At 44.3% G+C, this 15,000-nt stretch overlaps 1 protein-coding gene across 23 annotated transcripts in view; it reads right to left on the reverse strand.

Moving 5' to 3' along the window:
- Positions 1-15,000, reverse strand: part of RAP1GAP (RAP1 GTPase activating protein) — a 572,300-nt gene that overhangs the window by 73,746 nt on the left and 483,554 nt on the right. For all 23 annotated transcript variants that reach the window (XM_078780052.1, XM_078780046.1, XM_068120452.2 and 20 more), the window contains 2 exons: positions 13,725-13,907; positions 8,135-8,238 (listed from right to left, as the gene is read on the reverse strand). In XM_078780052.1, coding sequence (XP_078636178.1) covers positions 8,135-8,238; positions 13,725-13,907 — 287 coding nt within the window. The remainder of the gene's footprint in view (positions 1-8,134; positions 8,239-13,724; positions 13,908-15,000) is intronic.

The raw sequence follows: 15,000 nt of genomic DNA on the forward strand, positions 1-15,000 counted from the left end.
AGGAGAGAGAGAGAGAGATAGGAGAGAGAGAGAGAGAGATAGAGAGAGATAGAGATAGATAGAGAGAGAGAGAGAGAGAGAGAGAGAGAGAGAGAGAGAGAGAGAGAGAGAGAGAAACAGAAGAGGGACAACATCAGGTGATTCTAACTCAATTTATGGCCTTCTTAATGAATTTCAAGAGGCATATGCCCTTTGACCTGTGATCTGTCAAACCCAAAATAGAACCGTTTCATTTTTGTATTACATTCTATACTTCTTCCAAATTTGGTTGAAATATCTTCAGTGGTTCGCCAGTTATCACGGTGACAAACATGTTCAATCAAAGTTCACATGACGTGAGACATTTGACATTTTGAACCCAAAATCGAATCAGCTCATCTTTGAATCATGTTCCACACGAGTGCCATGTTTCGTTGAAAGCCCTTCAGCGGTTCACAAGTTATCGGGGTAGCAAAACATAACGGATGGACAGATGGAAGGACAACCCGAAAACATAATGCCTCTGAGAATGGTTACTGACTTGCACGTATGTATTAATTTACCAATGATAACCAAGAAACAATGGTGGGGGTGTGGGTGTGGGTGGGGGTGGGAGGGGGGGGGGGGCGGGGGTCACACACCCAACTAAAGAATGACGTCCTCAATGTGAGCAGGTATTGCATCGCACCGACTATGATTGACAACATTGACTATGGTTCTGTAAAGCCATGCGTCAGTGCCGCTTTATGGTTGATAAAAACTTCCTAAAATGCTTTCTGTGTCCGAATGATGAAAGCTTATGTCAGAAGTTAACGGAATCATGTGGGAATGCACCTAAGCTAGAACGGCACTCGGTAGAGAGCATTCCTCCACCGAGTTGGCCATATCACTCAATGGTGAAGAATCACATTTAAAAAAAATAAAAATTCTCATATCCGAATCCATATTCAGATCTTCACCGAAATCGACTCGATTCATCCTTGTCACACACACAACCTCTGCACCAAGTTTCGTCCAAATCCGTCCATAACTTTTTGAGATATCCCACAATGTATAGTTTTTGGCCCAATCTCCCAATGGTGAAGAATCACTTAAAAAAATAAATAATTCTCATATCGGAATCCATATTCAGATCTTCACCAAAATCGAATCTATTTGTCCTTATCAGACACCCAACTGCTCCACCAAGTTTCGTCCAAATCCGTCCACAACTTTTTGAGATATCCTGCTGTGCATCGTTTTTGGCCCCATCTCCCAATGGTGAAGAATCACTTTAAAAATTCTAGTCGCCGGATCCGAATCCGGATCTTCACCAAAATCTAATCATTTCGTCCTTGTCACAAACATTACATCTCTGCCAATTTTCGTCCGAATCCGTCCACAACCTTTTGACATATTTTGTTCACAAACAAACAAACAGACAGACAGACAGACAAACAGGGATTCGCATCTGGCCAGCTGGTGATCGATGGCGGCCGAGAGCGTATCGCAACCAATTCCAACCGCACATCCAATTGAAAACATATCCGGCTTTGCTTAAATACTAAACAGTTGAACACATCTTAGCATTGACGGTACATTTTCGGTATGTGTTTAATTAACTTATAATTGTATTATGACATTTGTTTTAAAGTTTCAAAAATTTCATGTTACTTTAAAAAGGTTATATCCATTTTTATGTTTAGTTATTTCATAAATACCTTCTTTGCCAGTCACCAAGCTTGTCGACGACATTAAGTGTCTTGCTATTGGCTAAGTCAAGCCACGTGACTTGCAAGTCATTGTTGTTGTTGTTGATGTGAACATATTAATCTTCAAACTTTCTGTAATGAATCTTTCATTCCGATATTTCATCCTGCAAAATAATCTTCCAGACTGCTTATAATATTGAATTGTTAATAAATAGTTATAATATGATTTTGACAGTTGAGATCGTGCAGTTGGGATTCTCTCTTTGTGAAAAAGGAGTTTTAAAAAGGAATTACAATTAGCGATCGATGTTTGTAATTGTGCTTGCATGATCTTCTCACGAATGATGTTAAACAGACTTGAGAGATGAAAACGATTTCTTGTGCGAATAATCGAAAAATGAAAATAAATTAATTTTTATGTTTGAGCAAACAGCGCATTGTGACAACACACCGCCTTATATGTTATTCTTACTTTTAATCCACAATATCAAATTAATGGAGTAAGAAAGTTAATCATTTTCGTGCTAAATATAAATGGATACAACAATGGTGTAAAGACGAAACAGAAAAGATTTTTAAAAAATTCTCTTGACTCGAGCCGATTTCTAGCTGATTGGTTTTTTCAGAGAACATGTTTTGAGTCGATTTGTAAAAACTTCTTCATTGCGTTTTCTTTTTCTCTTCTAGGGTGCCGGACTTTTGTATGTGTAAGAGATCAGACTGTAACCTTCGACATCGAACCTGAGGACAGATGGTGTATTGGTGTAGTTGCTTGCAATGAGGCTGATCTCTCCATTCTTTTATCGTCGTGTTGTCCAACGTACGGCTGAAATTTCACTGCGTCCAGTAAGTACTCTACGCATCGTGTGCATCCTGAGAAAATCAAGTTAAACTAGAACGGCACTCGGCGAGAGCATACCTCCGCCTGGTTTGCCCATATCACTCAATGATGAAGAATCACTTAAAAAATTGTACTGGCTGGATCCGGATCTTCACCAAATTGAATAGATTCTTCTTTGTCACACACTTCCTGTCCAAGAAGTTTCTTCCAAATCCATCCACAACTTTTTGAGATATCCTGCTATATATAGTTTTTGGCCCTATCTCCCAATGGTGAAGAATCACTTAAATTTTTTTAGTATCCGGATCCGGCTCTTCACCAAAATCTAATCATTTCGTCCTTGTCACATCCGATACCTTTCTGCCAAATTTCGTCTGAATCCGTCCACAATTTTTTGAGATATCTTGTTCACAAACAAACGAACACACAAACGGACAGACAAGGGTGGCGGAGGTAACTATATGTCAATAAAACTCGATTACAAAGCGATTGCCAAGGGTAAGCCTCCTCCAGCCTTACCTTTGGCCTAAATCCAATAATGCTTATTTTGTTTGGACCGCCATATGATCTTGGTCTTCAACATTTTGTTACAAAATGTAAATTAGGAGTCCCCATCCACAATCTGTCCATAAAGCTTAACGTCGTAAAAAAAATCAGAGGAAAATTATTCAAGTTACTGTGGCGGACACGAAAGCTCACTGGCGTGAGGGCATCATTCCGCGCACCAAGTGGGTGGCGGCCACGCCCGAGGGGTAGGCGTGGCCGTGGGATATACACCGGGCGCGCAGCCCGGAGCGCTCCAGTGCTACAGTGAGCTCTTATAATAAAGACTCTTAAACTTACAGCGTTGTCCGTTTCCTTCTTGTTATACAAGTAAGCGCGCACGTCGGGGTCACCAATAAAGCGCGGTGCTACGCGCACTTACTTGTATAACTAGAAGGAAACGGACATCGCGCAGGCGTTCATCGCCACCTGGGTCACCCGGTTCGGCGCCCCCTCGGACATCTCGTCCGACCGCAGCCCCCAGTTCACCTCGGAGCTCTGGGGGGCGGTCGCGCGGGGGCTCGGGGTCCAGCTGCACAGAACCACGGCCTACCACCCCCAGGCCAACGGCCTGTGCGAGCGGTTCCACCGCTCATTGAAGGCGGGCACTCCGGGCCACCCTCAGCGACGGCGGCTGGGTCGACAGGCTCCCCTGGGTCCTGCTCGGCCTCCGGACGGTGCCCAAGGACGACCTGCGCGCATCCGCGGTGGAGTTGGTCTTCGGACAACCACTGCGGGTGCCAGGCGAGTTCCTCCCCGACCCCGCCGCACCATGGTCCGCGGCGCAGGAGCGCTCCGCGCTGCAGGAGACCGCCCGGAGGTTCGCCCCGGTGCCGACGGCGCACCACGGGCACCCGCCTACGCATGTCGCCCCGGAGCTTCGCACCGCGGAGTACGTCTTCGTCCGGCACGACGCCCACTGGACACCACTGCGGCCCCCGTACGACGGGCCTTTCTGCGTGCTGGAGACCGGGGTGAAACATTTCACGTTGGACATCGGCGGCACTCCCGACCGCATCTCGGTGGAGCGCCTCAAGCCGGCCCACCTCGACGTGGACCACCCACCGCCGGTGGCTTGGCCCCCACGTCGGGGCCGCCCCCCTGCGGGCGGCCCCCGGCACCGCCCATGCCCGCCGGCACGCCGCCCCCCAGTCCTGCACCCATCCCGGGTGCAGCCGGAGGCATCCCCGCTGGCATCCCTGCACCCCGGACGCCGCCAGTCACCAGAGGGCGCTTCGGCCGGGTCATCTGTTTGCCCCGCAAACTGGCCCTCCAGGTGCGCGGGAATTCTGGGGTGGCGCGTGTGGCGGACACGAAAGCTCACTGGCGTGAGGGCATCATTCGGTGCACCAAGTGGGCGGCGGCCATGCCTGAGGGGTAGGCGTGGCCGTGGGATATACACCGGGTGCGCAGCCCGGAGCGCTCCAGTGCTACAGTGAGCTCTTATAATAAAGACTTTTAAACTTACCGCGTTGTCCGTTTCCTTCTTGTTATACAAGTAAGCGCGTGTAGCACCGCGCTTTATTACGATCAAAAAGGTGTTTTTGTTCATTCGTTCACAATGCGTCATGCCCGCACACTGGCACGTTCCGTCGGTGCTGTGAATTAATGTTTGCTTCACGACGATGATGTATTACGGCACCCAGACATTTTGGTCGGGAGATGACCGACGTTATGTGGATGACTAAAGCAGTCACTTCAACACTCATCGATGCGGTCATGTCCCTTCTTCAACACAACATTTGGCAACGACGATGAGGGATGGTCTGGATTTTCTCTCCTGTCAACTCCTCCCTTCCTCGCTTTGCCATGGACTCCCTAGATTCAGTCCTTTGAAACATATTAATATTATCACGCTTGGCTTCGAAGACCGGACCGATGCAAGCAAGAAAGGTTTGCTGCTCCACTGCCTGGGTGCGGAAGGCCAGCGGATATTTGGGACACTATAGGCACTGCTTACGCATTCGCTACAACCGTGACCCTCCTGGGAGCACACTTCTCAGCCCCACAGAGTGTTCTTCTCCGGTCGTTTCTCTTCAGAGAGCATCAACAACTGCCGGGTGAGTCAGTACACCAGCGCCTGCGTTGCGAACTTGAGGCTCATCTATCTCCTGTAAATTCGGGCCCTGCAAGACGAGATGATTCGGGACTTGTTCATCGAAAAAACATCAAGTGCGAAGGAGACTTTTACTGCAATTTGTCGCTTTCGAAGGCTGTGGAAATGGCATTTCAAGTTGAGTCCGCTGCCGACTGTGAAGCTCAACTGTTTTAAAGATGCCCCTCTGCAGCCACACAGCAGGCAGCACAAATACTGCAGCAGCCCAGGAGCCTTGCTGATACAGACCCAGACCCCGGCACATCTGTGCAGAAAATGCAACGGCAACATATGCGCACCCGAGAGCACTGTGGGAATTGTGGCTCTACTTTCCATCGTATGTGATCACAGGATTGCCTGCACATGGGCAGATATGCAGGAACTGTCGCAAACTCAATCATTTTTCCAAAGTGTCCTGCTCTGCCCTTTGCCACGATGACAGAAACACAAAGGACTTAATCTCCCCACACAGCACCTACCATTACACTGTGTGCTCCAGACCGTTGGCTTTCAAGACTTGTGCTGTTCAGCTTGATGTGTGTGTGCCCCTGCGATTGGACAAATGGACTACAGTATCTCTGCTCAACCTGGATACTTATAAATGTTTTATTTTTGCTCATCAGCTGCTACAGCACCCCTCCACTGCCCTATGTGGGTATGGCAGCTCCAAAATCTTCATTGTGGGCACTCTCCCACTGCCTGTGTGCCACGGCAGCGAGCACCTGACTGTCTTCTCATTCCAAATTGCCTGCTGCGGTGCCAACCTCCTAGGCCTCGACATCTTCACGGAGCTAGGGTTCTCCCTGATGGATGCCAGTGGGTCAGCAGTTCTGCAGGAAGCCTCCCTGTGACAACAAAAATGGCCCACTCAGTTTAACGGGTTGGCCTGCCTCACTGCCTTTCACCACCAGCCCCTGCTCGACTCCATGATAACCCCGGTCACCCAACCACTGTGATGCATTCCCATCTCTCTCTGTGACGAAGTGTCTGCTGAACACAAGCTTCTGTTGGAAGCTGGAATGATCGAACCGGTCAATGTGGCCCCTTGGATCTCCAACTTGGTGGTTGCCAGGAAAAAGTCAGGAGAAAAAGTATCTGTGTGGATCTTTGTGCAGCAAACAAGGCTGTCATCCCAGACAAATAACCCCTGACCACATCTGAGGAACTGACAACCCAGTTCTACGGCTCCACATTTTTTTCAAAGCTGGACCTTTGCCTGGGATATCTCCAGGTGCCCCTCCACACCGATAGCAGGGACCTCATGGCGTTTGTCACCCAAGCAGGAGTATTCCTCTGCACTAGGATGCCTTTTGGCCCCAGGCTGCTTTCAGAAACTTATGTCCTCCATCCTCGCAGGGGCCCCAGGACTGGCTGTTCACCTAGACGACATTGTCATACATGGGTCTAACTGATCGATCCATAATGTGTGCCTGTACAGAGTGTTTGAGGCACTCGACAAACACAACGTCACCTTTAACGGTGCGAAGTGTATGTTTGCTGTGCCGAACAATGAATTTGTAACATGAGTTACAACTCAAAGTCAAAGTGAAAAAGTTACAACTTCTGTTGAATTATCTTTCACTTTCCAGCCTCGTTAGTCTATGTTCGAAAAAAGGAGCCATGTCTGTCTGTTTGTCCTGCTATAACTTGAGAACGGATTAACGAATTTCAATGAAACCAATGATGGCGGATTCAGGGAACTACCAGGAAGGTTAGTGATGCAAAAAGGAAGGCTTGTGTATGGGCACACGTGGCAAAACTGCAAATACCAGCAGTTGTAGACGTAGTACTGCGCACAAACAGACAGACAAACAGACAGACAGACAAACCACCCAACCAACATACTTGCCGGAATCTTTTCCAGCAAGTAACAAACAGACAGGGGTGAAAACATAACCTACATCCACCTTCGGTGGTGGAGGTAAATATTACCCAGAATTAGAACTTTTAATATGTGCTTGTTTCAGAATTGATACACTGTATATGCCCGCAATGTCAAACACAGTGAAGTTTCAGAAACGAAAAAAAGCACAAAGACATCAGAGTGTGACCATTTTCCTTCCTGTAATACCATTGAAGCCGACTTCAAAACATTTTTCAGATACTCAGCATCCAATCGATACACTTCAGCATTCATACCTTCCTCGGGGTATTAATTTGAATGGATTTGGAGTGAATACATATGGAATTAATTAATTATTTATTTAATTAATTTGCTCAATTTTTTCTTTTATAGTGTCGAGGCTCGTGGAGGAGCTAGAACAGAGAACGCATTAGGATGTAACAGAATGAAAAAAACAGTAGGGGGGGGGGGGGCACACCAACAATGTGGCTGAGGGCCAAACCAGAGTGAGACTTGGAGAGATAAAGGGCATGGGGAAGAATGCACAGTGCATGCTGACACAGGAGGGTGAACAAGATGCATACAGCTACAAACTCTCAATCACAGGAGAGGAAGGAATAACTGGAAACCCGGAAAGAGGTGTGGCTGGAGAGGATTACTGGAGGTAGAAAAAAAATAATGGTCGTGGATGGGGATGACCTGAAATGGTTGGTGGTGAGCAGCTATCTAGAAGCCCTGGAGGAAAGAATGAGATTGAAAAGACATGGAAGTTGGTAACATTGGTGGGAAAAAGAGGAACAAATTAATGGAAGCGAGTGGTGTCTGAATTTTGGGGGTTTCACCAGAAGGGCCTTACCTGCCACAAATTACCAACAATTCATCATTTCTATCATCACATGTCCCTTGGCCCAGATATTTACAACAATTCAGAGGAATTACAGCACTAGCTCTTTCTACCATGCCTTGCAACCACATCGTTGTGCCATGAGGTATTTTTTTTTTTACAGTTATCAGTGCAATAGGTAAACCAGAATAAAAGTACAAAGATTCTACGAGGATTTTTTTCAAAGTTTCCAATCAGCCTATTCTGTTTATTCATTACTGATGGCTGAGGTTGCAGGTGGTGTTTCAGTGGTAGTCACCGTAAGATAAGTCGAAGATGCTCCTGATCATCTGAATCCTCATATTTCACGGAGAAAATCAACACCCCCAGGTTGGGGTCATTGGAGTAATAGTTCTGATGCTCCTGCAATGGAACATCAGCAGAGTTAATATCAAGTGGGGTGAAGAGTTCATTCATTTTAACATGGAATTCCATGTTTGGAAAAAAAAAAAACTATTAAAAAACACTCATCATTGGAACATTAGCAGTGCTTTAAAAAATTATTAAAATAGAGACAATACTTACCCATTATTCACGAAACAATGAAGTGCTCACCATGGTGGGTATAAACCAGGATGGATTACAGTATTATGAGGCAAATGTGTGAAGCATTCCAAGTTAGTTTTGGATTCTTTGTGGGCAAAGGGTATACCATTCACCTTTCTTTTAGAAGGTTGGCAATATGCTAAAACAAGGTGCACAAGGCTTTGTGAAATAAAGTTAAATCTCTAACCACATTTCTGGCTGAATCATGAAGGATAATTGAGAGTGATGGAGGACCAGGCATAAAGGGATGTTGGAGGAAGCACAACAAAACAGACCTCATCATGCATGCACCTTTGGGCCTTATTGGATGTGCCTGATCTGATTAGAGCAAAGATTAGAGGTGGTTGAAAGTTTTTTTTTTAAAGCTGATTATAAAAGATGGCAATTGCTGTTACACAACCTTTGGAACAAAGGCTGCAAAAATGGGCAGCAAGTCGCACGTAAAGCAAAATAGAAGATGTTTCAAAAGTTTTGGAATCATTGGAAGTATTAAACAAGACCGAAAGTCTAACAGCGGTGTAGCCGGGCTTGTAAAATATTATAAACCACAAACATATGGTTAACTTTTTAAACAGTCGCTAATGTTGTCTGTAACATTAAAAAAAGAAATTTGGAGGAATCCAGACATCCGTGAGGTAAGTTTTACTTACAGAACTAGGGAAAGATCTACTGTAATCTAGATTATACCACACAAGGGTTGGGTACGTACCGTTTTGTTGGAAGAGACGTAACGCCGATGCTTTCGATATGTGATGGTCATTTTAACAATCGGTTTGTTTGTGTTTCACACTGAATGAAAAATGTAAAGGTGGAGCATGGCGAATGTGATATATGACAGGTTCGACGATATGATCGGCATGAAAGGCATATAAATCAAAATGGCGTTGTGTGGAGAATCAGCCGCCGCACCGCCGTAATGATATCAGACGTAATCACATCACCCTGTCATGTGGCCATATCATCAGCTCTGATTGGTATACGTTTGAGGGGACATACATACATACATATACATAGACAGACAAACACTGTTCTAGACGGCTTTGCCCTATGGGCTACGCCGTAAAAATAAATTTTTGGAGACGATGCCTTTTAGATGGATAGGACGTCCTGGACCGATATAATGTCCCCCATGTAGTCCAGATTTAATGCCACTTGGCTTTTTTTCTTTGGGGACACCTTAAATCAGTGGTTTATACCATGAGACCACATACTGTTGAAGATCTAAAGAATGAAATCTGAAACGAATGTACTAAAATCAATTGTTAAAGTTAAGAAACATTCAAAGAAACCTACATACAATAATTGATATGTGTATGCATGTCAGTGGCTCACACTTTGAATCATTAATATAACTAAATTGTAAGATAAATATCCTTATGCTTCTGTACAATAAAGGAGGTTAAAGGGAAAATCAACAAAAAATATAATATGAGCCTAGTGAAAGATCAGAACAAACAAAGCAGGAATCAAAACAAAAGAGTGATGTTTGGAGAGCAGTGCAATTTAATCAGATCTATTTCTCCAACGAAGACTAATGACCAAAGCGTCAGGGTCACCTTTTTCCCCACAGTGGTAAACTCATGCCTTTTTAACTTCTGTTTGGGAAAATATACTGTTGGCTTCTTCACAGATGCAATCTGTCATTTTAGACGATGTCACCTCTTTACCAAGAATAGTATTCCTTGTTAATTTAATCACAGATGATAATTTTGTTGAAAACAAGATTTAAGCTCATGGAAGAATGAGGTGAAACAAACAAACACACACACACACACACACACACACACACACACACACACACACACACACACACACACACACACACACACACACAATTGTCTGGTTTCCCGACTGCACGGATTATCAGCTGGTCACCGTTCTTCCTCGAGGTTTTGATCCTTTCAGCACAGGACCTCTCCAAACGATGGATCCACAACCTCAGTCACCTATCCACATCAGTTGATTACCCACATCAGTAGATCCACAACCTCGGTCACAGATCCACATCAGTAGATCCACAACCTTGGTCACAGATCCACATCAGTAGATCCACAACCTCGATCATGGATCCACATCAGTAGATTACCTCCATCAGTAGATCCACAACCTTGGTCATGGATCCACATCAATAGATTATCCACATCAGTAGATCCACAACCTCAATCATGGATCCACATCAGTTGATTGCCCACATCAGTAGATTACCATCATCAGTAGATCCACAACCTCGGTCACGGATCCACATCAGTAGATTACCATCATCAGTAGATCCACAACCTTAGTCATGGATCCACATCAGTAGATTATCCACATCAGTAAATCCACAACCTCGATCATGGATCAACCTCAGTAAATCCACAACCTCAGTCACGGATCCACATCAGTAAATCCACAACCTCGGTCACAGATCCACATCAGTAGATTACCATCATCAGTAAATCCACAACCTCGATCATGGATCCACATCAGTAGATACACAACCTCAGTCACGGATCCACATCAGTAGATTACCATCATCAGTAGATCCACAACATTGGTCTTGGATCCACATCAGTTAATTACCCACATCAGTGGATCCACAACCTCGGTCACAGATCCACATCAGTAGATTACCATCATCAGCAGATACGCAACCTCGATCATGGATCCACATCAGTAGATTACCCACATCAGTAGACCCACAACCTCGATCATGGATCCACATCAGTATGAGAGGCCAAACGAAAAGAAAGAAAATAAATAAGCAAAAGGAAAATTCACTATAAATTATATATCTGTGGTCGTCCAGGTCTCCAATGATGGGCATAGTATTTTCGGACCACCATATGACCTTGACCATCAACATTTATGGATATAAAGCAAATTAAGAAAACGCGTCCCCATCTACAATTTATCCATAAATCTCAATATCATGAAAATCGGAGGAAAAATTTTCAAGTTATGATAAAAAGGTATTTTTTTAAAATTATGTTACAATCGGAAAAAGAAGGTCAAGGACACTAATCAAATATCAGGTGCACATCTTCAGTGCAAGTACACTATTATGATGCAAGAACATCTTGGAAGGCCGAGTGGTCTTTAATATTCTGCATTGGCAAAATTAAGCGGACAAAAAAATGCGTCTTTTATTCCGACCAACATTTGACCTTGACCTTTAACTGGGGGGTGTGATGTAGATGAAATCGAAATGTGCCATACTCTAGGAAAGTGGTTCCCAAACTTTTTGGCATGATGGCCCCCTTTTGGTTGTCACCAAAACCTCCTGATCGCCACCCCCATTTTTTATTGAAATAAATTTTACTCATTGTACTCGTATTTATATTATTGTTCATGATTAACTAACTTGTAATAATTATTGCATTTGGGCCTTTTGTTTGTCTGTCTGCCTGTATGTCTGTCTGTTTGTTTGTCAGCACAGAACGTGAGTATGCTTTTCTCTACAACCGGTGGTCTGATTGCCAAAAAAATTTCATTACATGAACACCACCTGTAGAATTTTTTTTAATGATAATTATGACGTCATAGATCACGTGGTACGGGTGCCATCTTGGTAAAACCGAAAAACTTTGCACCTCTATATCTCCAAAAACTCCCCATGAAAAAAATTGAAACAAGGCTCATTGTCAAGTACTCACCATGCAGAACAACATATATCCATGATGATGTCATTGGTGTCAGCATTATGTCATTGGTGACGTCATAATTCGACAAGTAGAACGCTTAGTCCGATCAGTTTGACATTTCTTGAGCATGATGTACACAAAAATGGTATGGGAGAATTTAATTGATGCTGTCATCTGTTACGTGGTTTGGCAGCCATATTGGAATGAACATAAATCTACTCAATAAACCACACAAACACAGCAGCTAATAAACACCACACAAAATACACCACACAAACACGTCCTTACGAGGGTCTGCACTCTCTGATTGCTCTTTCTTGTTTTATTCATATATCTGTTGCATATGGGGAAGATTGAAACATACACGCACATATTTTTGAATTTTTCAATTTTTTTCAATTTTTTTTTTAATGAAATGAGCAGCAAGCACGTAGTTGGCACGATGTTTGAAGGTCATGACGGTATTTCAAGACAGAAATCGTTGGTGTTCATAGAAATATGTCGCTTAATTTTTCAATATGTCACTTAATATTTAAGCCAAATTTGACATTAAGATTTTTTTGGACATGTTCTCACACCCCTGTACCCACCTCGCACCCCACAAGGGGGGATCCCCCCCTCCCTAGTTTGGGAACCACTGCTATAGGCTATCTAGAGCAGGCAGCTTCATTCTGATCAGACAAACCTCAGTCAAGTTAAGGTGAAAAATCTTAAATTGTCTAGAAATAATTAGGTCATGACCTTAAAATGGTAAAAAGGTAAAAAAAAAAAAATTGTTGTTGCACAGCTGGCACCCAACCAACCGGCATGATGGTAGGGAGGTCGCTGCTGATGAGGAACAGAGAGTTGGGATGGATGGTTATGAGTTGATCTATCTTAGAGTAAATATAGCTAAACAAGAATCGTCATCATTCGGTGGATGGTATACCACGCAGACAAACATCAAGTGGTTGTAATGAGGAATGAGCAGCCACAGGTCCAGTGGGCTCGGAGTACTTAGCTTGGACGATGGACCATGAGTAATGGAGATTCTGAAACGGAAAGCAATTGTACCTCCAAGGCAGGGGAGGGGCCTGTCAAAAGCAAAGAGAAGATAGCCAATGAGAAAGACAGAGGAATCGGAGTCATCATGTGAGAGGAAACTTTCTGTTCAGCATATCTTGGCCAGAGTTGCAGCAGCACAAATGAAAACAAAAGACCAGTGGCATTAGAACAGAGACCGAGAGTATCGATGGACCACACTACTTGGGGGTGGGGAGCTGAGGAGGTGGGAGGTGAGAGGTGAGGAATATGTGCCAAGATCCAAGAATATATTAAAGTGGGGAGCCAAGACATGGGATTAGAGGTAGTAGGACAATGTTAGGCCCAGCGGAAGGGGGTTAAGCACTACTACAAGGGTCCACAAGCTCATCATGACCTCAATGGACCGACTCTGTTTGCGGATGTGTACAAGCTGATATGCGCCGACTGTAAAGTTGCTAACGTGTGATGCACTCCAACAAAAGCAGTGTTAGTATAGTGGGCTAAACATTACTTCTGCGGTGCACAAAATCCCCACTGCAACAAACATCTTGGTGCTTGTGTGGGGATTTCGTGGATGAGTCCAATAAGTATAACCAAAATAATCGTGGATAAGTCGGATAAACCAGGATGGAACATGGCGTGTAATGCAGGACTCACTTGTTGTAGAAAGTGTTGTCGGTATATCTGTGCCGTGCTGTTCCACTCGAGAGTCGACAAGGGTGAGCTGGGAGGAAAAACATCCTCTGTCGAGACATCTGAATGATGTGGAGAGCCCTCGATCCAATATCCTCCAAATTGAGGCAGAATCACCTGTGGGTAGGGGTCTGGTCTTTCCAGGACCTGTAGATGATCAAGTATGTGTGCGTTAGACAAAAATGGATCACAGAAGACAAGAAGTCAATAGACAGGAAGCATTAACATTCTCTTACAGCCATGCATAATTATTGACAGTCAGATTGTATCGTTGTATAATAACTTTACACAGTAAGAGCCTTAGGAGACCTTTCCATACATTTTACATATTAATAATTCCGTAGGGGTCACTGGCTTGCTGAGCCTGTATGCTGGGAGGGCAAAACTTCAAAATTACATCAAACACCGAGGCAATTTCAAAATAACTGAAATTCCCTGCCAGGACAGCTTCCTAATTGGTTTCCCGGGCACAATCAATCTTTCCCTTGGGTCATCTAAGGCTCTCAGTGCTCTTGGAAACCCATGGCCTCAAGCTCGCAGTGGCACCAGGAAGGTCGGGCCTCAATACTGTAATCAGGGTCCTCGAAGAAGAAGAGAACGCTATAAGCCTCACACTTCCCAAAATGTAAATGCTATGTTGCGATTTAATTAACGGTAATGAGGCTTTAATCCTGCGGTGTGTGATGGCAGTGCAAGGAAAACGTTTGAAACTGGTTTCCGACATTACAAAAGGAAGCAAACATATCAGGCCGAGGGCACAAGCTGGCATCTGCTTCACAGAGGTCCGACAACAAAATGGCGACGGCTTACAAGACTGTCCTGCGTTTCTTTTGTGTGAAACAATTGAGGATTCTAGCCTCGTTAAATTGGTTCAAATGGTAGGGGCTACATGGTTGGGGAATGGAGAGGGCTGGAGGAACCCAAGTACAAATTGCTTTGGAAACAAGAATTCGGATCTGGCAATTCCAACCGTATAACAAACTATGGCGAAGCAAATTATAACTTCAAGCAAATGATAACTTCAAGCAAATGATAACTTCAAGCAAATTATAACTTCACCCGGTGTCGTTTTTAACAAATCAATGCATGGAAACTTCATTGCGACGTTGGTGAAAACAATCCTTGAACATGATTGTTAATGCCACATGTGAATGTAAAAAGACAAAACGATACAAGTTTTCTTTTCTTCCGTCTTGAATAATCCAAGCCTGGTGTTGTCTTAGCGGTTAGGGTGCCGGCT

Source organism: Myxine glutinosa, chromosome 6 (assembly GCF_964187855.1).
Source record: "Myxine glutinosa chromosome 6, kmMyxGlut1.1, whole genome shotgun sequence".
NCBI lineage: Eukaryota > Metazoa > Chordata > Myxini > Myxiniformes > Myxinidae > Myxine > Myxine glutinosa.